A 27,033-nucleotide genomic window follows, 5' to 3' on the forward strand; every position below is an offset into this window, starting at 1 on the left:
GATTGTTCCATTAAGAAACTCAGGGCATATATACCACATACACAATGAAATAATATCTACAGAACAAGAAATTATCACTGCAAGGTGTGCTCTTTTTGGTGCTCTGTATAAGTGATTTTTCATCAAATACACTGATGAGCCAAAACATTATGAACACCTGCTTAAGAGATTGTTTGTCTTTCTTTGGAGAGAAGTACCTTACTGATAGTGTGTATCAGGGATCCAACAAGTTGTTGGTAGGTTTGTAGAGATGTGTGGGATTAGATGTCTGTGCACAGGTCATATAACTCATGTAAATAATGAACTGCTGATTTGCTTACGCAATGATAGCGCCTGACAGCGACCCAGGTGGGTTCTACAGGATTTACGTCTGGCAAATTTGGTTACTGAAACATCAAATTGAGTTCACTGTAATGCTCCTCGAACCACTGTAGGACGGTTCTGGCTCCCAGACACAGACAATTATACTGCTGAAAGATGACATCGTCGTCGAAGTAAACAACAAGTGTGATGGGTGGAGGTGATTCGCAGCTGTCAGTGCATCATTCATTACTACCACAGGCCCCGTGCAAACACAGGACAATGTCTCCGATAGCATAATACTGTGTCCACCAACCTACGTCCGTGGCGTGCTGCACGTTTTGAGCTACCATTCACCTCAGTGATAGTGTTTGTGGAGACGGCTATTGACATATTGTAGCAAAAATGTGATTCACCCAAAGAGCCGACATGTTTCCCTTGATCAATGGTCAAATCTCAATGGTCTCATGCCCACTGCACTTGTAATTGCCGATGCCATTGGGTCAAGGTGTGAACACGTAGGGTTCGGCAGTATAAAGAATTTAATATATGATAAACAATAAACTTCAAACAGAAACTGAAATCATATCTACTTGACAGCTTCTTCAGCTCCATAGAAGAATTTCTGAATGTGTAGCAGTGTGATGTGCGTGTGTTTCAGAGAGGGAGAGAGATATATTGAACATAGTTAAGTATAAATCATGGTATGCATTCGATGAGAAAATGTGCTGTTATAGCCCAGCACTAATTGGGGGAAGAATTTTGTGTAATTGTAAAGTTTTGTACAGTGGTAGAGTGGAGTGTCATCAGCAACATACTAAAAACCCATGTGGACAGAATCTATGTGAGTGTGGGTCTGGGGGAGACAGGGGATACATGTAAGGGTCACATTATTAGGTTTTTCTTGAATATCTTGAAAGCCACTGCATGTATCAAAGATGTTTCCCAGTACAAAATTAAACTGTATTAAATTTAGTACAAAAATGTCTTATTCATTTATTCTCTAGGACTAATAGTTTCCATGTTGCATAGGATGGAAAAAGTCACATATTATTAAAAATAGTATTTTAATGGTATAAAATTGATGTTTATTGTTAAACAAAGTTGTCTAAGAAGAAAAAATATTAAATGTGTTTACCACATTTAAGTGCAGTAGAATCATATTAAGGGATAATTGTTTTGTAGGGGTGAAACATTGTGGAAAGGTGGGGCATGAGGTTAGAAGCACAAGGGAAGATACAACACCAGATTTTTCATGCAGTTCCCTCCTTCATAGGTCTGCAAAATGAAGGGTGAGCAGGCGATTCCCCTTCAGCTTTATCACACTATGCCACAATAAGCAACTACAGGGTATTTCATATAGGTGTTATACTTATTACACTAATAAGAAAAATCTAATTACCTATATGGCATACATAAAGGGTTAACTATGATTTTTGTGTATGGATCTACAGCATATGCTAGTTTCTGGTGCATCAGATGGGGCTTAGAAAAACAATTTATAATGTGTGTATGTATCCAGGTTTTTGTGGAAACAGCTATAGTTTCATCAGTCAGTTTTCCATTTAAACTGTCCAAGTTGCTGCTTGCTTTTAAAAGCCAAAACAAAAATGTCGGTCATTCATGCTTACTGCTGATAGCCTTATTCACAGAAAATAAAACTAGTTTATTGGCTTTGTTAGATTTAAAATAATAGTAATAGTAATAACTACTTAGTGTCTTCCAGTCTGGGAGCTTCGTGGCTAATAATAGTAATAATAATACCTTACCTCCCTTTGTTGGAGATGCCTGAATGCTTCTTAAAAGTAAAACATGTGCTGGTGAACAAATATGTCTATAGACACTATTCAAAATTTTAATTAGGTGGAATTCACTTTAAATAAACTAAGAAAATATTTTATTCAAAATAACCGATGACATGTCACCTTCAAAATAAATGCTTTTCTTAAGGAAATGTAGTTTTACACTTTACTCAAGCATATGCTCCAATTGTATACCATCGACTGCAAAGCATATTTGAAATCACTGTTCAAGACATAGATGAACAGATGAAAGTAAATTGGATGATATACTGTTGCATGCTATGACGATTCAATGGCGCATACTTCCTGGTGTAGGGGGGGGGGGGGGGATAGACGCTTGATGGTAGACTGCATTTTTCAGTGCTCCCCATAGAAAGAAATCAAGAGAAGTCAGATCAGGGGACCTGTGAATGACAATTGTCTGACTGATCCCACATTCTTTGGCAATACATTTTATGCCATCAAGTGGACTAATAAGTACCATAGCCACAACTTCTTCGTGTGCTCTGTCAGTTGCAGTTTTCATTCTCATCCTCTGATGTTGAAGCTGCCTGTTCACATTAGTGATTTAATACACGCATCAAAAAAAGTTTTGCATCACCACGGTTCCAAGAGTTCTGGAACCTGTACAGAAAATTGGAATAGAGATCAACATAAACATCATTTCCACCCTTTTTATTGCCCATGAAAACCACACATTGTATGTTGTACCACCATACAGGAGACCTTCAGAGGTGGTGGTCCAGATTACTGTACACACCAGTACCTCTAATACCCAGTAGCATGTCCTCTTGCATGATGCATGCCTGTATTTACCATGGCATACATTCCACAAGTTCATCAAGGCACTGTTGGTCCAGATTGTCCCACTCCTCAACGGTGATTCGGCGTAGATACCTTAGAAGGGTTGGTTGGTCATGTCATCCATAAACAGCCCTTTCCAATCTATCTCAGGCATGTTCAATAGGGTTCATGTCTGGAGAACATACTGGCCGCTTAAGTTAAGGGATTTCATTATCTTGAAGGAAGTCATTCACAAGGTGTGCATGACAGAGGCGCAAATTGTTGTCCATGAAGACAAATACCTTGCCAATATGTTTCCGATATGATTGCACTATTGTTCAGAGGATGGCATTCACGTGTTGTACAGCTGTTACAGCGCCTTCCATGACCACGAGTGGCGTACGTCGGCCCCACATAATGCCACCCCAAAACATAAGGGAACCTCTACCTCGCTGCACTTGCTGGACAAGGCATAAGGCAGTCAGCCTGACCAGGTTGCCTCCAGACACGTCTCCGATGATTGTCTGGTTGAAGAAATATGCGACACTCATCGGTGAAAATAACGTGATCCCAATCCAGAGCGATCCATTCTGCATGTTGTTGGGCCCATCTGTACTGCACTGCATGGTGTCATGGTTGCAAAGACGGAGCTTGCCATGGACGTCAGGGGTGAAGTTGCGTATCATGCAGCCTATTGCGCACAGTTTGAGTTGTAACACAATGTCCTGTGGCTGCACGAAAAGCATTATTCAACATGGTGGCGTTGCTGTCAGAGTTCCTCTGAGGCATAATCCGTAGGTGGCGGTCATGTCATCGACAGTTCCTGTCTCTCTGTATCTCCTTCATGTCCGAACAATATCACTTTGGTTCACTCCAAGACACCTGGACACTTCCCTTGTTGAGAGCCCTTCCTGGCACAAAGTAATAATGCGAATGCGATCGAACTGGGGTATTGACCATCTAGGCATGGTTGAACTACAGACAACATGAGCCCTGTACCTCCTTCCAGGTGGAATGACTAGAACTGATTGGTTGTCGGACCCCCTCCATGTAATAGTTGCTGCTCATGCATGGTTGTTTACATCTTTGGGCAGGTTTAGTGACATCTCTGAACAGTCAAAGAAACTGTGTCTGTGGTACAATATCCACAATCAGTCTCTATCTTCAGGAGTTCTGGGAACCGGCATGGTGCAAAACTTTATTGATGTGTGTAATCTGGGCAGTTCCCTGGCACAGGGGATCGTGACGATCAGGGTAGACATCCCTATACCACTTTACAGCTTTGACAACATTTCTTTGACATTTGCTGAATAAAAATAGTATGAATAACTTCTCATTGGTGTACACGTTTGCATGCAAAGGATGTTCAGGCAGAAATGACTTACTGATAGGTGACACAGTTACTGCTAGTTTTGGAGTGCAGAAAAGTAAACAGTTGAAAGGCTTCATACAACAATGTAGCATGGCATGAGCATGTTTACAACACAATATCCAATTCCAACTGACTTGCCTTTCAATTTTAGAATATTTCTCAGATTGAAATTTCCTGGCAGATTAAAACTGTGTGCCGGACCAAGACTCAAACTCGGGACCTTTGCCATTCACGGGCAAGTGCTCTACCAACTGGGCTACCCAAGCACAACTCACACCCCGTTCTCACAGCTTTACTTTTGCCAAGTAAAGCTGTGAGCACAGGGTGTGAGTTGTGCTTGGGTAGCTTAGCAGGTAGAGCACTTGCCCGCGAAATTCAAAAGTCCCGAGTTTGAGTCTCGGTCCGGCACACAGTTTTAATCTGCTAGGAAGTTTCATATAAGCGCACACTCCGCTGCAGAGTGAAAATCTCATTCTGAATTTCTCAGATTGCATTTTAAGGAGTTTCAACCTCAGAATTAACAAGTATTATAATAATGAATTCATATTTTCAAGCACTTATGGATTACATTAAAAAAGTTTATTTTTCCATTACAAAAAAATCATACTTGCTTCAATAACTTGATCAAGACAAGAGTTCAGACTTATTATCACACACTAAAGTATGTACCATTAGCACAGTATCATTTGCTGAAAACCTCATTTCGATATCTGGAACCATTCACAAAGAAAAAGGGGTGTTACTTCTTACGTGACTCACACTGTATAGTGGAGTTATTTTAAGTGTATCAAGTGATTACTTCTTTGCAGTTGTTAAGTGAGATTTTATTTCAAATATATTCCTATAAATAATGACAATATTATGAAAAGGATAGTTGCTACTCACCATATAGCGGAGATGCTGAATAGTCACAGACAGGCACAACAAAAGACTGTCAGCAAGTAAGCTTTCGGCCAAAAAGGCCTTCATCAGAATTAGACAACACACACACACACACACACACACACACAGGCAAACACAAATCACACATACATGACCAGCTTTTGGCAGCCAAGGCCAGACTGCAAGCGGCAGTGCATGATAGGACAAGCAAACTGGGTGGTGGGGATAATGAGTAGGCGGGGAGTGGGAGCAGTAGCAGGGTAGGTGTGTGGGGTACAGTTAAGTGCTCCTTGTGGGAGTGTACAGGGAGGTGGTGGGAGAGGATAGGGTAGCTCCTTGCAGTCGGGAGGTTAGATGGACGGAAGGGGGGAGGGGGGGGGCAGTGGGAAAGGAGAGAAGTAAAAAAACTGTCGGTGTATTGGTGGAATAGGGGACTGTGTAGAGCTGGAATGGGAACAGGGCAGGGGATAGGTGGGCAAAGGAAAAGACTATCAAAGGTTGAGGCCACGAGGGTTACAGGAACGTGGGGTATATTGCAGGGTGAGTTCCCATCTGTGCATTTCAGAAAAGCTGGTGTTGGTGGGAAGGATCCAGATGGCACATGCTGTGAAGCAGTCATTGAAGTGAAGAATGTTGTGTTGGGCAGTGTGCTCAGCAACTGGGTGGTGAAGCTGTTTCTTGGCCTCAGTTTGTCAGTGGTCAGTTGTGTGAACAGGCAGCTTGTTGTTCAAACAAATTTCGGGCTTGCAGCCAGTCGTCGTTCAATACTTCGCACGATATTTCAACTGGGCACCTGCCAGTCATCTTCAGGTGAGCCGTCGCAGACTGGTGATAATGTCCTCCGCTCCGCAATATGTAGTGTACTGTAACTATTCTGCGCATGCGTCGAAAACTTGATAGTTGAACCAACACTGCCTGCCGGCAGCGCCCTCGCTGGTGGAATAGCGGAACTTAGTTGCCCTCTGCGTTGCTGTTTGCCACGGCCGTCGACTCACTCTGTCGTTTTCGATTTGAGCAAATCGTGGAGATGATGGGATTCCATGCACTGTCCAGCTGGTAGCCGCTGTACAAATCAGTATGAGTGGGTTTCCAGTAAACTGAATGCTATAGAGAACCATCATTCTTCCTTCGAACCAGGACATCCAAGAAAGGCAAATAACCATCTTTCTCTATTTCCATGGTGAACAGGATGTTGCTATGAATGGAGTTGAGGTGATGTAGAAACTCCATTAATTTATCTTCTCCATGAGGCCACACTATGAAAGTGTCATCCACATACCGCCAAAAAACTGTTGGCTTCAGGGTAGCTGATTCAAGCGCTCTCTCTTCAAAATCCTCCATAAAAAGGTTGGCGACCAAAGGAGACAGGGGGCTACCCATGGCGGGAAAATTTTAAAATTCACATCAGACAGCTTGTTGGTTGTCATACCAATGTAGAATGAAGAACAGTGGTTCCAGCTTAGCTTGTAGATCACTTGACTTGTTTTACAGGTTGCCCTGCCTTTGATGGGATAGGTGATGCTCGTGACCAGACTGGAGTAGGTGGTGGTGGTGGGATAGGTCTCACATCTAGGTCTATTACAGGGATGTGAGCCATGAGGTAAGCGGCTGGGAGCAGGGCTTGTGTGGGGAAGGACAACGATATGGTTTAGGTTCAGTAGGTGGCCAAATAGCACTGTGGGAGGGGTCGGAAGGATACTGAGTAGGACATTCCTCATGTCACGGTCACGGCACGGCGACAGGTAGTTGAAACCCTGGTGCAGAATGTGATTCAGTTGCTCCAGTGCTGGGTGGTATGAAGTAACAAGGGGAATGCGCCTCTGTGACCAGACAGTGATACTTTGGGAGGTGTTGGGTGACAAGAACTTGTACCTCATGCTACCAACTCCCCCTCCCACTCCTTTTCCTCCCTACTACAGTTCACACCTAACAACTTCACTTAATCTAGTCACATTTGCCATCCCTCTTTCTCACACTTACCCACCCAGACAACTGCAACCCACGTTACAATCTTTTATTTATTTTGTCTTTGATCTCATTGTGTTTTCACGTCAGTGTCAGTTGGTTTTTGTGTATCACTACCAGCCTACTCCCTCAGATTTCATTTGGTTTCCTCCTACCTCATCCGTTTCATCCTTTTTATAATTTTTCTGATGTGTTTTGGTGCATTTTTGCCAATTTTTTGGATGTATTTCTATGTTGTTTAGATATTTTTATGAATTTTATCCTCCACCATGGATCCTTGCTCCTTCCATCTGCATCAATACAGAAAAGCTTCACCTGCATCAGTTCAGAAAAGTTTCCTTATCCTTAGCCAGAACCCATCCCACATACTGTTACTGCATTATTGCTTGGCTCATGGAATCCCCGCAAATGATCTTACCATCAAATTACCCATATCTGGCTGCAACTCTTCCTTCCACAGTGACATCCATCTGTTCAGATCCCACGAGTCCTCAACCCTCACCAACAAAGTCCTGCCAAATCCTATCCATCAGGCCCAAACCTCCTTGCAATATCTCCTCCCCATTCGTAAAATTCTCCTGCTATGAATCTCACGTCACGCATTGAAACTCTTGCCCTTGAGGTATTAGAGGAGCATGCATAACGCCACCTCAAAAGACTCTCCACTCTGTTCACTTTCTACTCCCATCTTGGACTACCACTATCCACCACCTCTAAAACATCCCCCACATCTCCTCGTACCTGACAAACCCTGTCTCACAGACCTACTACATTTATCCCATCCTCTGAAACTTCCTCCAACCACCACACAGAATCCAAACAGACCCAAAACACGGTCACGAACATTTCCCCCAAAAGGCTTAGCCCCACAGAAGTATCAGTCCTTTCCAAAGGTCTCACTTTTTGCCCCACTCCCAAAGTCAGTCCAGCAGAACCTGTTAGTTGTGGTGTTATGTTGTCAGTACTGTTTGCAAACACTCACAGCAGAACAATGCATATAACTGTATGTCACTCCATGAAGAGCTATGTGTCATTGTGGTTACATATCTAGTAAACAAGCAAGTATTTTCTAATTTGCTTTGGTGGCATGGTATGTATTAACTACTGTTACTTAGCCATTGAGGCAGTGTTTGTTTATTTGTAGAGACAACTAGAAGCATGCCAAAACACAAAGAATACTCAGTTGATGCTAGACAAGCTGTTCTGCATTCTTTGCAGAAGGGAAAGTCATAGACTAGCGTCGCTAGGGAGTGTGGCATAATATAGTAGCTAATAAGTGTGTGGAGTCGACAGCAAAAAGAGAAAGGTGTTGTGACTCGCTGATCATTCAAAGTGCCGCCGCGCAATTACGCGCGTCCTCTACGTGCGGTGCTGTCTGCCAGCCAAGCAGCAGCTGCGCCACCTAAGCGGCCAGCCAAGCAGTGGCCGCTAGACTGGGACTCAGTGCTCATTCGAATGCTAATGTGTACACATGTCTTACTTGTCAACTTTCTCTGTGACTTATATGTGTTGTTGTGTCGTTCCAAAATATATGTGTTAAACTTGAAATTCTAACAATTGGCGACGAGGTAGTGGATTTTTCCTTTTCACCATTGACTCACAGGGTTCCATAGCTACTGTCGAGCAACTATTGCAAAATCTCCTTGAACAGCAAACGCTTCTAACAGCGGCGATTCGCGATTTCGTCGCGGCGTCAAATGCGGGGCGTTTCTCGTCATTGGCTATAGCTCCTTTTCCTCCTTACGACAAGACGGTGGAAGACTGGTCTGATTATGAAAAACATCTTCGACAGCACTTCTTGACATTTCATGTCACGGACGAACAACCATGTAAGTCTCTGTTCCTTTCCTGGATTTCACCTCATATGTATCGGTTGTTGTCGCAATTGGCTCCTTTGAAGGATCCTGCGTCTTTGTCCTTTGCTGAAATGTGCTCACTTCTGTTTGTTTATTTTCAAAAGCAAACGCATGTGGTAGCCTCTCGTGTTGCCTTTTATCATTGTCAAAAACAACCAAATCAATCCTATCGCGCTTGGGCTGCGGAACTTCACGGCCTCAGTCGAAAGTGTCAATTTGTTACTGACGTTCACAAAGAATCCTATGCCGATTCCATGGTACGGGATGCTATTATCCGGTCGGCGCCCGACAAAGAAGTTCGGCAACGTGCCCTTCAGTTGGCGAATCCGACTCTAGATGAAGTTATCTCCATTGCGCAGTCTTTTGAAATTTCTCGCGCCGCTGGGGCGCAAATAGAGGCGTGGGGTGGTGTCGGGGAAATACAACCTCTGTGCGCTGTTGACGACGCATGTGACGCGTCCCCGCCGGCTGACGTGGCCGCAGTGCGCTCCCACACGCAGCCTCGGCCTAGAAACTGCAGCAAAACCCCCGGCAACTTCCTTCATGTCCGCGGTGTTTTACGAAACATTCACGCGAGGATTGTCCCCGACGTTGGGCTGTGTGTCACAACTGCAAAAAGAAAGGTCATGTGTCTTCCGTTTGCAAATCCGACCGCATACATGATGTTCATGAACATGACGCTGATTCTGATCCTGTGTTGTCTGTCAATTGCACTTCTTCCCTTTCCGGGAAGTTATTCCTCACTGTCCAAATCCTTGGTCAAGATGTTCACATGCAAGTGGATACCGGTTCTGCTGCCACTATAATTAATTCTCAGACGTATCTTCAGCTGGGTTCTCCACTCCTGTCCCCTGTCACTCGGCAATTACGAATGTACAATAAACAGAAGATTTGTCTCTTGGGACAGTTTAATGCTGAGGTATCTTACAAATCCGTTGTTCGCACTGTTCCCATATTTGTGGTCGACCAGAGCAACGCAGAAAATCTTTTTGGTTTCGATGCCTTTCGCGTTTTTGGGTTCTCCATAGATGACTCTGTCAATATTGTCTCTGATGCTATTCCTTATGCTCAACTGGATTCCTTGTCGACGACATTTCCATCCCTTTTTTCTGCTGGGCTAGGCCGTGCAAACGACTTTGAAGCTCATATCACGCTCAAACCCACTGCTCGGCCTGAGTTTTTTTGGGCTCGGCCCATTCCTGTGGCCCTTCGTGATCGGGTAAAACGGGAGTTGGATCGTCTCACTGCTTCAGGGGTCTTGCTTCCTGTCACTTCCAGTGAGTGAGTGGTCCTCTCCTGTCGTTGTAGTTGCTAAGCCAAATGGTGATATTCGTCTCTGTGGCGATTTCAAAGCCACTGTAAATGCTCAATGCCTCATCGACACTTACCTTATGCCCCGTCCTGAAGAACTGTTCACTAAACTTGCTGGAGGCCAGTATTTTTCTAAAATTGACCTGTCAGAAGCTTATCATCAACTTCCTCTCGACGCTGCTTCCCGGCAGTTTCTGGTCCTTAACACGCCTTTCGGTCTCTATCAATACCAACGCTTGCCATTCGGGGTTGCTAGCGCCCCTGCTCTCTTTCAGCGATTCTTGGAAGAATTATTGCTCCCTGTCCCTGGGTGTATCAATTACATGGACGACATTGTTGTCACTGGCTCCACCACTGAAGAACATCTTCAAAATCTCCACACACTTTTTCATGTCTTACAGACTGCTGGTCTTAAGTGTAATCTTCAGAAATCACAATTTTTTCAGGCATCTATCACGTACTTGGGGTTTCAACTCTCTCGGGATGGTATTCGTCTGCTTCAACAAACTGTCGCTGCGATCGATGCCCTTCCTCGCCCTACATCTGTTAAGGAACTGCAGGCCTTCTTGGGGAAAATAGCATACTATCACAAGTTTTTGCCGTCTGCGGCTTCGGTGGCTCAGCCGTTGCATCGCCTGTTGCATAAAAACGTGCCTTTTCACTGGTCCGCATCATGTGAAGCGGCTTTCCAGAAGTTGAAGACTATGCTGAAACAGGCCCCGTGCCTGGCTACTTATCGACCTGGCCAACATCTTGTTCTTGCCACAGACGCCTCTCAATACGGGGTCGGTGCAGTCCTTGCGCACCATTTTTCTGACGGTTCGGAACAACCCATTGCTTATGCCTCCAAAACGCTCACGGATGCCCAACAAAAGTATTCTCAAATTGAGAAAGAAGCTTTGGCCATCATTTATGCTCTTCATAAGTTTGGTGTTTTTCTCTATGGCTCAAAATTTCATCTTGTTACGGATCACAAACCACTTGTTTTCTTGTTTCATCCATCAACGTCACTTCCCGACAAGGCTGCACACTGCCTCCAGCGTTGGGCTCTTTACTTGACCCGTTTCAATTATGAGATTCATTTCCGGCCAACGGCTCAACATGCAAATGCTGATGCTCTGTCTCGCCTTCCCACGGGTCCTGATCAGGCATTCGATAGGGACGAACTTTTGTGTTTCCACCTGGATGTTGCCGAGCAGCGGGTTGTGGACGGGTTCCCCATCACTGGGGACAGGCTGGTGGCTGCTACGGGTTCTGACCCTACCCTTTACGCTGTATTCAGAAGGGTTGGCCAGATCGCCCGTCCGTTAAGACTTCTGATCCGTTGCGGAACTACTACACTTTGCGCTACCGCCTCACGGCTAGGGATGGTGTTATCCTCCTCTCCACTGACAATGCTTCGCCGCGTGTTGTGGTACCTGCGTCTTTGCGTGCTTCGGTCTTGCGCCTCCTTCACCGGGGGCACTGGGGTGTGTCTTGCACAAAATCTCTGGCGCGCCATCATGTGTACTGGCCTGGCGTCGACTCTGAAATAGCACACATGGTCGCTGCCTGCGCCCCTTGTGCATCACAGGCCGCTGCCCCAAAGTCATCTTTGTCACCGTGGCCTTCGCCTGAGAAGCCCTGGGAGCGCATTCATGCTGACTTTGCGGGACCCTTTTTAGGTACTTATTGGCTCCTCGTAATTGACGCCTACTCTAACTTTCCTTTCATTGTCCGTTGCACGTCACCTACCACCGCGGCAACCACCAGTGCTCTCGCCCGCATTTTTTCTTTGGAAGGCCTCCCCTCTACTCTTGTTACTGTTAATGGTCCGCAATTTGCCTCTTCCGACTTTGCGGATTTTTGTGCCCGTCACGGCGTTAAGCATGTCACGGCCCCGCCGTTCCATCCACAATCCAACGGTGAGGCTGAACGAATGGTCCGCACATTTAAGGCTCAGATGCGGAAACTTCTGACTTCTTCTGCTGCTGATGATGCACTTCTCAAGTTTCTGGCGTCTTACCGTTTCACCCCTATGGGCGACCACAGCCCAGCTGAGCTCTTACATGGCTGACAGCCCCGCACGCTACTTCGTCTTCTGCGACCTTCCATCTCACGGCCGCAGGTGCCTTCACTTGGCCGGTTCACCACCGACGACCTCGTCTGGGTACGGGGATATGGCAGGCGGCCAAAATGGAGCCCGGGCCACATCTTAAGACACCGTGACAGACGCCTGTATGAAATCCAGATGGACACGGGTGTTGCAGTGCGTCATTCGGACCAGCTTTGGCCTCGGGTGCCAGCAACGCCTGTTCCGAATGCTGCCACACCACCTTTGGCTCTACCTGACGCTCGGGATCTTGGCATCTCTCAATACTCACAATGCAGCCCTCTCACCATCATCACGATGCCAGCACCAGAACGGCCACCAGGAGACGTGCCCATGCAGGAACCGGAGGACCATCCTCTGTCAGAGCACATCTACTCGCCTCCTCCTCCAATGGACGCCGACACATCGCCCATGTCTCCTGTCATATCAACTGGACTTGTCGCAACGGGCAGATTGGTGCATGGGGTCCCAGCAGATTCGACCCCTACGTCTCCTGTCATCTCGACCTGTTATCATCGGGGACACTTCCGTCCGTACGGGGAAGCCTCCTCCTCGAGACTTTACGGCGAGTCAAACAATGCCTATGGACGTTAGCCATCTCCAGGACACCTCCATCAAGACCAGTGCAACAATTTCAAAGGGGGGAAAAGTGTTGTGACTCGCCGATCATTCAAAGTGCCGCCGCGCAATTACGCGCGTCCTCTACGTGCGGCGCTGTCTGCCAGCCATGCAGCAGCTGCGCCACCTAAGCAGCCAGCCGAGCAGCGGCCGCTAGACTGGGACTCAGTACTCATTTGAATGCTAATGTGTACACATGTCTTACTTGTCAACTTTCTCTGTGACTTATATGTGTTGTTGTGTCGTTCCGAAATATATGTGTTAAACTTGAAGTTCTAACAAAAGTAATAATAGCCAATAAGTCAGGGTTAGGTGGCCCTAAAAAAAGAACAGTGGAGGAGGATCAAAATGATTTGCATGCAGTTTGCTGCTGATCCAAGAAAATAGACTAGGCAAATTAGGGATGATGTGTCTACTTTCTTGTCATTCCTTAGATGACCTTTTTTATGTAGCCTAAAATCTTTGAATAGAAAATTATACTATTTGTAGTGTCTGGATCAAACTATGTATTGATACAGTTTTTGCAGTTAAATGAATGGTATTATTTAAGATGTTCATGTCATAAACAAGACCAATCAGTCTTCTCAATATGCTGTTCACAGGATTGCTTCATGACATACTTTTATTTACTACTACACCAAGGAATTTGGCACTGTTTTCAGTGTTCAGTTTTTTGTCCATATAGCTTATTTTAAGTACTCATTGCATAGTTGTTGCATTGTTGTAAATTTTACATATCTGATTCATAAGTAAGTTCCTTAATGTTTTAACTGTTGTATAACAACGAAAATTATCAATTTTTGACAATATAACGTAACTGAATGGATAAAAAAATCTACTCACCAAGCGGCGGCAGAACACACATAAAAAAGAGCTTGCATAAGTAAAACGTCTTGTTTTGTGTGTGTTTTCCAGCCCCCGCTTGGTGAGTAGATTTTTTGTCCATCCAGTTACATTATAACTACCATAAGAGTAAGATAAGAATTTTTCACTTCATCATGCAAACTTATTGAGTGTAGTTTTTGTTATTCATCATGTCCGATGTGGTAAATAAATCCATTTGTTTTTTAATCTTGGTTGCACATATTCTACATTTATATATATTAAATTTAATTACAGTGCACTAAAGTACTCGGCCAGTACAAAGGTGTTTGTAAAGATGGACTTCTTGGTGGAACTGATGATAATCAACTCCACACAGCAGTGAGGGAAAATGGAATTAATATAATAACATATAGGAGATCATTAAAATCAGGTATGTTCACAGTGTACCATTTGTGGTATTACCACAAGGAACTGTTGTTACTGTAACTGTCTGTTGTTATTATTCTGTAGTGCCATGATAAAATCTTACTTCATGTTATGATTCAAATGCAGTCTTTTCTCTGATTATGAATTTAGATTACCTTTATTCTAAAAAAAAATGTGTGTCATGAACAGCTGACCCAGGAGATAAGGAATTTCCTTTGGAAGGAACATCATACCTAGTGTGGGCCATTGGAAGATTGGATAAAAACAAGGAACCTATGTTTCATGATCTCTATCCCAAAGGAGATATTAAAGTGGAACTCAACCGCAAGGAGAAAGAGAGTAATTGTTTTGCTTTCACAAGAACTCACGAAAACTTTAGGTAAGTGTCACAATGAGAATCACCGAAACAGGATTGTTTTAGTATGTTGTATGCTGGCACAGTGACAAAACCATGTTACATGTGGACTTCACACGAGATACTTGTGCCTGTACCTATTATGGATTCCAAAACTCTAATTAGGAACTCCAGCATATGTTGCTTTCCCCGCATAGATGTGGAGAATATATCATACTGTACACAAGGGCTTGTTTGTCCATCTTTGGAATGAAATACACTACTGATTCTGCGTATCAGGGATCCAACGGTCTGCAGTCTGCTGGTAGGTTTGTGGAGATATGTGGCATTAGGTGCCTATGCACAGATCATGTAATTCGTGCAAATAACGGGTCACCGATTTGCGTAAGCTGTGATAATGACCCGGGTGGGTTCCATAGGATTTACACCTGGTGAGTATAGTTGCCAAGACACCAATGTGAGTTCACTATAATGCTCCTCAAGCCATTGTAACCTGGTTCTGTTCTGAAGACATGGTTAATTATACTACTGAAAAATGACATCACCATCAGGCAAAACATCACGCATGTCATTTGCAGCTCTCAGCATGGCTTTGATTACTACCACAGGACCCATGCAAGCGCAGGAAAATGCCACCCATACCACAATACTGCTCCCACCAGCCTGTGTCCATGGCGGGCTGTACATTTCGAGCCACCATTCACCTGAGTGATGGCGTTTATGGAGACTACCATTGGCCTAGTGTAGCGAAAGCATGATTCACCCGAAGAGTCAACATGTGTCCATTGAGCAATAGTCCAATTACGATGGTCCCATGCCCACTGCAATCGTAATTGACAGTGTCAACATTTGAACACGTAGGGGTCCTCTGCTGCAGAGTACCAATTTCAATGATGTACAGTGAACGGTGTGCTCCGAAACACTTGTGTGTGTAGCAGCATTGTGCTCTTTCAGCAGAGATCTCACAGATCACCATCTATCCAACTTTACAGAGCAGACAAGCTGTCCACGTTCATTGAAGAGATGTGGACATCCAATCATTTAGTACCTAGTGGTAGTTTCACTGTCCTTCTACCTCCTTCTATAGAAGCTCACAACAGTAGCACATGAACATTCGACCAGATTTGCCGTTTTCAAGATACTTGTTCACAGGCCCTGCATAATAATGATTTCCCCTTGTCAAAGTCACTTATATCAATGGATTTCTCCATTTTTAGCCCATATCTTTGCTAGGGTGATCCCCCTTATGTGTTTGCTCTGCTTACATACTTTTGTTACCATGTCGCATGCCTGCAACGCCACCAGGTGGCATCCAGCATTACGGTGAGCAGTGGTCATAATGTTTTGGCTGATCAGTGTATAGTCACCTTTCAATTCAGTACACTTTTCCCAGCAATGTTCAATAGTTCAGTACCTCGTTAATAGTGGGAACCTCTGACAAAAATAGACATCAATTGCAGACTCCACATCTTCATTTTGGCAAATCTTTGACCACCATGCCGTTTCTTCGAGTCTAGAAACAGAAAATAGTCAAAGGATGGTAAATGTAGTGAATAGGTTGTATGAAGAAAGGATCTGAACTTGTAACTCATGTGTGAAGTGGTGCATTGTTGTGATGAAACAAAACTTTCTTTTTAACCAAATATGGCCTTGTTGTTTGACCTAACCGTTCAATACATTCACATAACTCCCACCATTGTTTGCATTTCATTTTTGAAGATAATGAAAATTATATCATGTGTACTGCAAAAAACTGACACCATGACCTTACCTACAGATGTGAGTCTTTGTTTTCTTTGGAGCTGATACTCCCTTTTTAGTCCACAGTTTTGATTATTGCTATGTCTCAGGTGTGAAGTGATGAGCCCATGTTCCATCCATGATTATCAATTGAAGCAAGAAACTCAGCTTCATTGCAGAAAAAAATTGCCCAACTTCCTCACGATGCTGTTTTTGTTCAATTGGGAATAAACACAGCACCCATATTGCACGCAGCTTCTCATGTCCAGATTTTCAATCAGTATGCAGTGTACAGCATTTTGAAATGCCAGTGGTGTCTGCTAGCTCACCTACTTTCAGCTGGTGGTCATCCAGTACCATTTTGTGGGTGTTCTTCGCAATTTATGACTTGGTCACCTCATTTGGTCAACCACTGCGACGTTTGCCCTGGCAGCTCATATGGCCTCATGTAAGCTCTGCCATCCAATATTTTACTGTTGTTAATTGAGGAGCAGACACCACCAGAGTGGAATCTAGCTCAGCTTTAATATTAATTGGACTAAAATCTGTCAAACAAAAGTATTCTACCACATAATGACGACCACTTTAATTAATGTTTATAAATTCGCTGAAAGCATTCACTGTTGATCGTTACCAAACAAATTCCAAACAGAGTAACATTGTCAAATTCAAACTAGATCTTTATAAAGTTGGTACTTTCTACCATAGTCATTTGTTTGCAACAACAATCAACATCTATACCTCGTGTTATTACTTCCAGGACAGCCCTTGTACATAACAGCTTTTACTTTAATGAAGCTTGACAAACCTCAAGGATGTGAAATTTACTAATTGCTAAATTATGAAATAAAGTGTTTATTTCAAAATAAAACAACAGGCTACACACAAAAATGACTTCCCCTCAAGACAGGTTGAATGTTTTTTATATACTTAAATGAGCTGCAGGTATACTATTTATCAATATTGCTTAACTTGTGTCTAAGCAGGCCTTCATGAGATACATGCTGTCTATGTTCAGGCATCTTCTAGTTAAAATGTTCAGTATTTCAGTGATGCGCTACTATGAGTCAAAGAAACCTGTGACCAGTCACGCAGCCTTTCTTTGTATATGGTTCAGTGTCTCCTGTTAGTTCTATTTAATGTGCATCTCACAAACTTGAGCAAGATTTTAGGATGGGTTGCATGAGATTTTTGTAAGCAATCTCTTTTGTAGAGTGCATTTTCACAGCATCGTACAGTAAATGAAAGTCTGTCATCTGTTTGATCTACCATTGACCCAAATGATCATTCCACTTCATGTCCCCACTAACTGTTACACATAGGTATTTGCATGATTTGATAAGTGCATAATTTTCAGTTTTGAACATTTAAAGCAGGTTGTCAATCTTTGGACCACTTTTAAATTTATCAAGTTCTGACTGTATATGTGTGCATTTTTTTCCGATAGTATTCAAGTATCGTCAACTGTATCATTCTGCTAATAGACTGAGGCTATCGTTGATAGTCTGAGACAATTGTTAATAATGTGTGATAGGTTGTTAATGTACAGTACAGTATGAATAGTAAGAATCATAACACACTTCCCTGGAGCATGCCTGAAGTTACTTTTACATCTGTTGATGATTCTCCACCCAAGGTAACTTGTTGCATGCTACTACGAAATACTCCGTCCTGTCACAGATTTTGTTTGATACCCAATATGATCACACTTTTCATTAATAACCGATGATGTGCTACTGAATCCAATAGTTTCTGGAAGTTGAGGATTACTGTGTTCACCCATCTGCCTTGATCACAATATATTATAAGAAACCTCGAGTTGAGTTCTGCATGACTGATGTTTACAGAATCGATACTGGATGGCTGCAGTTGAGGTAATTCTGTTTGAGATACCTTGATTTGGTTGAACTCAGAATATCCTAAGATTCTACAACAGATGGATTATTGTTTTGCGTATCACATCTGTTAGCTGTCTCGTACATGGATGTGATCCGTCCTTTCATTCAAGTATTGGGCACAGTTTTTTTGTTCAAGGGATCTACAGTATATTGTAGCTAGAAGAGGTTCTAACTTGCCCTCAAATTTTATATTGAATCTGATAGGAAATCCTTCAGGACTTGGAGCCTTGTTCAGTTTTAGTAATTTGGGCTGTTTCTCAACATGTCTCACACTAGTATTCCTATAACACAACTTTTCCGGGCTACAAGAATTAAACTAATGCGGTTCCATTGGGTCATCCTATGTAAATAAATGTTTGAAAATGGAGTTCAGCATTTCTACTTTTGCTTTGCTACATTCATTTTCCATTCCTGTTCCAGCCATGAGTGGCTGGACTCTAACTGTGATGGCACTGACAGCCTTTAGACATGACCAGAATTCTTCAGGTTTTATGGGAGGTCTTTTGACAATATTCTGCTGCAGTAGTAATTGAAGGCTTCACGCATTGTCCTTTTGGCAGCCAAATGTGTTCCATTTAGCATCTCTCTGTCTATAGCCCTATGGCTTGTTTTTGCACATGTTTTGCAGTAGTCACCATTACTTTAGGAATTTTTGTGCAAAGACTGTACACCATGGAGGGATCCTCCCTTTATGACCTGTTTTCTTTGTGCATAATCTATACAATGCTTGCTATTATTGAGCCACTGCATCTCAGCGTTCTAGAGCCCAGAGCCAAATGTTTCATGTTCTTCTTTGAGATATGATACTTCTGTCTTTTTATCCAGTTTACTTACCATCTTTGTACATATGTGAATGGTGTGCTGTTGTAATAGCTGCTACAGAGCACTCATGGTCACTGGTACAAGTTTCAGTGTGGACATCGTCAATGAGGTCGGGGTTATTTGTTGCCATTATAACGAGCTTCTCATTCAGGCCTTGAAGACCCAATGGATGTTGACAGGCTGCTGTACCATCCCCAGCCTTGCAGAATCATGTGGATGAGTTATGGAGGGTCATGTGGTTAGCACACCACTTTTCCAGCCGTTTTTCTGGCTTTCCAGACCATGGAGCTACTACTTCTTATTCAAGTAGCTCCTCATTTGGCATCACCAGGCTGAGTGCACTTTGTACCAGTCATTCCACCAAGGAAAAAGTCCTTGTCAGTACCAGGAATTGAATCCAGGTCTTCTGCTTTGCAGCATGTCTATGCTGAGCACTAAGCTACGGAGACATACATTTGCAGTTATGTCTAATATATTTCCACCATGAGTAGGATTTTGAACTATCCATTCTAAACACAAAGTGGGCAATTAGTACTGTTTTGCATTTTTTTTAAACTTCTGCTCCTTGCAAATATCAATAAAGTTTATAAGATCTGGCACAGTCAAGAATGTGGCACACCGATCTTAAATTTCGATGTAACCTTCATTTGTCTAGATCACGAGTTTATGAGATGGAATGACTGGTTTCAGTTGTGCTAGCATTCATCTTCAGATCATAAAATACATGCACAGTGTAACTATAATGTAATTGACAAAGTAGGGAAAAGGTAGATTGCTGCTTACCATAAATATGGCACATTAAGTTGCAGACAGGCACAATTAAAAGATACTTGCACATTAGCTTACGGCTACAGCCTTCATCCATATATGTTACAGGACAGATAAAAAATCTGCTCACCAAGTGGTGACAGGAACCACTCTTCCATCCCCTTCAACTCTTCTGTCAGAAGAAGGAGCCACTGACTGCGAAAGCTTGCAGATTTTGATATGTCTATATGTGTGTTTCCTGCCACCGCATGAATAGATTCTTTTTCGATTCAATTACAATATATTTTCAGATATTGATTATTTTCATTGATACACAAAGTGTAACATGTCACATGTTGTACAATCAAGTACTTTTAATGACCCAGTACTTGACAATATATGTGATGGGATACAATTTGTAATGATATTTTATAATCTGAAGGTGATTGATAGCACAATTGAAACTGGTCATTTCATTTTACAAACTCTTGATCTAGACAATTAAAGGTTACAATACCAGTTAAGTGTTGGAGGATTAAAATCTCCTTCAGTAATGACAGAATACATACGTACTAGTGATCTGAGGTTTTCTTTAAAGTTTTTGGCTACATTTGGGAGTGAGTGTAGTGGTCGACAGAAGGCCTCAGTTAAAAGCTTTTGCCAATCCTTGATACTAACTCTTTCCCAAATGACTATGCATGCAGTGTATGTTTCTGTCTCAGTGCATTTGAGTTGCTTGTCCACTTCAGTGAATACCCGCCTCCATTTCACATTAGCCTTTGATTACCCCAAAAACTCTCAGCTGTAATTCTTGTTTTTTAATCAGCTGTCTGTGCCTGTCATTATGTTAGCTCTACACTTTTTCAAGTACTTCAAACAGTGGTTGTGAATGCTTCAGCAGTAGATATCTAGGATTTTAATGCTGCCACAAATGGAGGGGCCAGTGGCCAGTGGCCTCTGGTTCCCATCAGATCACCAAAGTTAAGCGTTGTCAAGCTTGGCTAGCACTCGGCTGGGTGACCATCTGGGTCTGTCGAGGACTGTTGGCAATTGGGGTGCACTCAGTTCTTGTGAGGTCAATTGAGGAGCTACTTGACTGAGAAGTAGAGGCTCTGGTCATGAAAACTGACAACAGTCGGGAGAGCGGTGTGCTGACCACACGCGCTTCCGTATCTGCAGCCAGTGATGCCTATTGGCTGAGGTCGACACGACAGTCAGTACTGTTGGCCCTTCTGAGGCCTGTTTGGACAGAGGTACATATGGAGGGGGCTGGGAGTGGGGGGGCATTTCTGTGGGTGTTACTTCAACACTTCAGAGTGATCTAAGAGTAATCATTATTAGCTGGTTCAAATATAGGTTCTTGTGATTTGAAAAACCTTTGTGTGTGTGCGCCCCACATACTCTTAGCTATCTGTGTGGCAGCCTCTGAAATGTAATACTCCCCTGACCATTTTAAGGCATCCTACAGTTTGCAAACTGATGGCACTAGACTAGGAACTCACAGATTGTGTGTTTCATTGAAACCTGTGAGCAAGGCTGGTCTTCTCAACCTTCTCTGTCATTCACTGGAATGATCAAAGTATGACCTTGGAGCCCATGCAACAGGCATTGTTTGTTCCAGTGTGTGCCACAATCTGCACGTGATCACGCCCTTTTCCTTCAAAGACCATCAGAACGGTGTCTTCAACTGGTTGATTGGGGGCCCCCAGGTACAAACACCGAGTGCCCCAGATGATTCTTATTATTTATTTTTGCTATTTTCCTAAGGAGTACCATTATACATTGTACATTCCGACTACCGACAGTTAAAAGACTCACAACCTTCTGCACTTGCTACCATATGTCACAAGACACAACAGGCTTCCCAGTGAGTAAAATATGTTGCACTGGCTCAGTTTAGTGTCTGTAGGAGACAACACTTCAACTTTTGCTAAGTGGGGTGGGGGATGTGATCCCCATCACCCATGTACAGAGCCACCAGGCCTGTCACTGTCATGCCACTCAAAACCAAGTTGACAAGTAGTTACAGGTCCTGTATTTACTGAAGAATAGACAGTATTTACAGGAGAGGATAATACTTGAGGTATCTTCGATATCTGTAGCATATAACTTAGTAGTTCGGCTAACATACCCATTCACAGTAGATTCCAATTTCTCAGCAGCACTCAGTATGATTTCCAGCTGTTACAAACAGCAAGTAACTCATTTCATTCCTGAGAGAAGTGTTCACTGTGGAGCTGCATTGTCTTGGGAACAATTGTTTGTCTGAACAGAGAATAAATGTCTTTAAATTGGTCTCAGTGATTCTCTTTTGGTTTCAGGATCTGTTTTGCTATAAGAATAACAAGTTCCTTTTAAAAAATAAAATTTTAACATCCAAGAAAATGGCTTGTTTTATAACAACAGAGAAACTTGGTGTAAAATGTATTGATTCTCTAAAGCTACCTGGAACTCTATTTTGAATTTGTGTTTTCTCACTGTTACGCTCACTAAAACAAAACCACATAAAAAACTTTAAAATAGCAGAAACTTACAACAAACACACACAGTATGCACTTCTGATAGAAGTGGAAATTAACTGGAAGATGATATGCATGATATGACAGTTGTAATATGTACAGAGCACAATATTGCATATAGCTGTTGACTATGTAACAGCTATTTTAATGTCACAGTCATAATTTTTGAACACCTCTTTTGAAGAAGAAACTGGTCAAGGAAAAAAATATATGGAAATATTGTACCAATCATATATCTATACTGCAATTAAGGGGTAACTATTTGCTAAACATGATACTCCTACCAAAATTTGTAGAATACACAACTGTACCTCGCTACCAATGATTTGTGTGAAATACATTATGCGTGACACTCATAAGCTTCTGAAAATTCTCAAAAATCACATATTTGTATACACTGGAATTATAGGGAATGACTGAATGAAGATACTACTGTCAAAATTTTTAGGAAGATTAAGTGTAGTTTACAGTTGATAATTGGTATGTGTTAGGTCTTGAGCATTACTTGAAACATACCAAAATTTTCAAAAATATGTAACATATCACAGTACATAAAGCTTTTGATAGAATCAGTGAAGGGTAACGGGGAAGAAGGCTAATGGGGAAATGATGCGAACACCATGTTTAGTTTGTATGTAAGAAGTTATAATCTAGGATCTTGATGCAAATTTCTCTAACATTCATGGTCTTACTTGTATATAGATATATAAAAATGTATAAATACATGTACAAAATGCATGAATTTTGCACTCCACAATTTAGTGACACCTTCTGCACTTGCTTGTCAAAGATGAGTATATCCAACTCAAAACATTGAAAACTGTAGAGCAGTATCACAAAATGCCTTTTGCTTGTGGTAGTTAACAATGCAATGAGTTCAGCTCAGTTGATGCAGTGTCTGATACACAATGAATTTAATGTGTGGCATGATATGTTACTTCTACTGCAAGTGCAATTTTGTATTGCAGAAGTCACAGAACTAGTTGAAGATGTATTTCATGTTGTGCCTTAATTTAACTCACAATAGCCTTTGACACTTCATTAATGACTTTACTTTCTTAATTGTTCCAGAGAACCATGGGAGAAGGCACAGATATTTGATAGATCCATCAGGACATTCAGGGCAATTTTAGGACCAGCAGGCGGTAAAAGAGGTTATCAAGGAATCACTGGTAAGTGTACTGTTGTAATTTTTTATTAGTTTGTAGGTATAGCTTTCTCATATTTAAAACTGTTATTTCATGTGTTGGTAAATATTGATTTAGCTATATACATGATATTAGACACATAATAAATGTTCCGCAGTGGGATAGACAAAAAACCTACACACCAAGCAGCGGCAGGAGAAAATAAATGCAAAGATACTAAAATGTGTAAGCTTTCAGAGACAGGGGTTCCTCTTTCTGGCTGAACAGATGAAGGGGAGGGAAGAGGAGTGAAGGAGGAGGACTGGTGAGGTTTAGGAAATGGAGAGAGTTCGGGAAAGTCGCCCAGAGCCCTGGCTCAGGGGCGACTCACCATATGGGATGAGAAGGAAACACTGATTGTTGAGGACAACACCAGATGAGATTTGAAAACCTGAGAGCTTAAAAGTGGAAGGTAGGGTAATACACAAAATATAGATTACTGACAGAACATCATGCACGAGTTAATAAGAGTAGAAAGCTAAGTGCATTATAGTGGCAGGGGTGGGGGGTGGGGAGACAGGTCAGATAATAAAAGATATAGAAGACTAAAAGGGAGTGAAGAAAGGAACAGGGGACAGATCCCACCTGTGGAGTTCTGAGAAACTGATGTCTGGGGGAAGAATCTAGATGCCATGTGTGGTAAAACATGCACTGAGGCAGGACATTCTCTGCAACAGGATGTTGTGTGTTGCCAGTATACACCCTGTGCCTATGTCCATTCATCCTAAATGATAACTTTGAGGTAGTCATGCTAATGTAAAAGGCTGAACAGTGTTCACATAACAGCTGGTACACAACATGTGTCATTACACAGGTGGCTCTCCCTTTTATAGTATATGTTTTGCCAGTTCCAGGGCTGGTATGAGTGTTGGTAGGAGGGTGCATAGGGCCAGTCTTATAGTGGGGTCAGTCACAGGTGTACAAGTCATACATTAGGGAAAAGGATGCAGTAGGTACGTAGGGTGTGACAAGTATATTGTGGAGATTAGGGAGCTGATGAAAAGCTATTCTAAGTGTAGTGGGCAAAATGTTGGACAGAATGGACCTCATTCCAGGGAGTGGTTTTAGTAAGTTATAGTCAAATGTCAAATGTTGAAGCCATGCTGATAGTTTTCTTTGACTTTGAAAGATTAGTTGATCATGAATTCATGCCAGAGGGACAAATTCTTAATTGATGGTACCATTGGGACATGTTGTGATACCTACGAGAAAATGTGAGAAGGAAATAGCCTGAAATGTGGTGAGCCAATTCACAGCTCTTGCATCGTGATAACACATCCGCACATTCATCCCTGTTGGTGCGTGACTATTGCACAAAACATGAAATCACTGTGCGATGTACCAAGACTGCATCCGGAAGTGGAATTGTCATTGAGAGTGGTGTATCAATTGTGGAGGAGAGTATATTGAAGGAGATCATGCACAGTAAGTAAAAGGTAAGCATAGAAAAGTTTTGTGGACAAAGTTCTGGAATTTTTTGAATGGACCTGGTACAAAATTGATTAAGGTGAGCAGGAAGAGTGTCATAGGTTTGAAATCAGGTGGGCGCCAAATGAGGAAATGTCCAGTAGCAAACAGACCATGCACATTGGAGATGTCGGTATAGAGGGCTGTGGCTTTGATGGTGGCAAGCAGTATGTATGGGGGTGTGGGGAGCACAGATTCCAGACAACAGACAATCTAGGAAATGGTTGGTGTCTTTAATACAGGACAGTCTGCGTACTATAGATCGCAGGTGTTGATCAATTAAAGGAGGTGTACATTTGGTGGGTGCTTTGAAGCCAGCAACTGATGACTCCATCATTATCCTCCCAGTGGACAAGGGATCCTTGTCATGAATGTATTAATCAGTTACTTCCACAAGGCTATGACTTCCTAGAATCATACCCTGAAATGAGGTCCATTCTGTTTGAAATTTTGCCCACCACACCTAGAATAGCCTTTTTGTTGCCAATTCAATCTCTGCAATGTCCTTTTCAGACCCTATGCTCCTTTTGCACACATTTCTCTACTCTGTGTCTCCTACACCTTTGACTTACCTCATTGAAACACCTGCCCTATGGGTCCTTCTACCGACACCTATATTGATGAGCCAAAACATTATGACCACCTGGTTAATAGCTTTTCTGCCCATCTTTGGAATGAAATACATCACTGATTCTGCATATCAAGGATCTAGCAGTTTTCTGGTAGGTTTGCGGAGGTATGTGACATTAGAGGTCTATGCACAGGTCATGTAATTCACATAAATAACAGACCGCTGATTTACTTATGTGATGATGGTGCCCAATAGTGACCCAGATGGGTTCCATAGGGTTTACCTCAAGTGAAGTTGGTCACCAAGATATCAATGAGAGTTCACTATAATGCTCCTCAAACCACTGTAGCTTGGTTTTGGCTCTGAGACAAGGACAATTATACTACTGAAAGAAGACATTGCCGTCAGGGAAGGCATCAAGTATGAAGGGATGCAGGTGGTTCACAGCTGTCAGCATGTCTTCAATTATTACCACAGGTCCCATGGAAGTACAGGAGAATGTCTCCTATACCACAGTAATGCTCCCACCAGACTGTCTCTGTGCCGAGCTGCATGTTTTGAACCACTGTTCACCTTGATGATGGTGTTTGTGATGACCATCAACCTAGTGTAGCCAAAAATGTAATTGACTTGAAGATCCAAAATATTTCCTTTGATCGATGGTAGAATCCTGATGGTCTCATACCCACAGCAATTGTAATTGATGATGTCATTGGGTCAACATGTGAACATGTATGGGTGGTCTGCAGTGGAGTTGCATGTTCAACAGTGCACAATGAACAGTGTGACCCAAAGCACTTGTGCTCTTTAAGCAGAAATTCCACACATCACCATCTATCCTACTTTTCAGAACAGATAAGCCTCCAAACCCTACGTTCTATGATGAGTCATGGACATCCAACCATTTAGCATCTGATGGTATTTTCACTGTCTTTCTACCTCTTTTGGTTGAGTTCACTTCAGTAGTATGTTAACATTCAACCAGCTTCGCTGTTTTCAAGATAGTCATGTACAGGCTCTGTGTAATAATGATATGCCCTTTGTCAAAATAGGTTATCTCAATGGATTTCTTCATTTGCAGCCCATATCTTCGCTAGGATGATCCCTCATCCATGTCTGCTCCATTTACATACTTTTGTTACCACGACATACGCCTGCAATGCCACCAGGTGGCATCCACTGTCGTGGTGAGCTGTGGTCATAACAGTTTGGCTTATCAGGATATACCAATCCAGTAACTAGCAAAACTTCAGGGTGTATACTACCCGGGACAACCGGGAATTCTGAGAAAAACCCGGGAATTTTTTCATCCAGGAGAAAACCGGGAGAAACCCGGGAATTTTTCGGAATTCCGGGAATTTTTCATTGTTTTAGCTTTCAGTTACATTTTTGTAATTTTGACTGCAGAATTGATTCTCTAGCAAAGAATGTTATTGTATCCTGCTACTGGAGAATGATACTGCAGCAATAAAATATAAACGAGAGGGGAAAAAAT

General features: G+C 42.6%; 1 protein-coding gene across 1 annotated transcript in view; it reads left to right on the forward strand.

Annotated features, from left to right (window-relative positions):
* Positions 1 to 27,033, forward strand: part of LOC126175812 (protein Skeletor, isoforms B/C) — an 81,006-nt gene that overhangs the window by 32,751 nt on the left and 21,222 nt on the right. The window contains exons 8-10 of the mRNA XM_049922800.1: positions 14,101 to 14,236; positions 14,422 to 14,611; positions 23,385 to 23,485. Of these exons, the coding sequence (XP_049778757.1) occupies positions 14,101 to 14,236; positions 14,422 to 14,611; positions 23,385 to 23,485 (427 nt within the window). The remainder of the gene's footprint in view (positions 1 to 14,100; positions 14,237 to 14,421; positions 14,612 to 23,384; positions 23,486 to 27,033) is intronic.

Source organism: Schistocerca cancellata, chromosome 3 (genome assembly GCF_023864275.1).
Source record: "Schistocerca cancellata isolate TAMUIC-IGC-003103 chromosome 3, iqSchCanc2.1, whole genome shotgun sequence".
Lineage (NCBI taxonomy): Eukaryota > Metazoa > Arthropoda > Insecta > Orthoptera > Acrididae > Schistocerca > Schistocerca cancellata.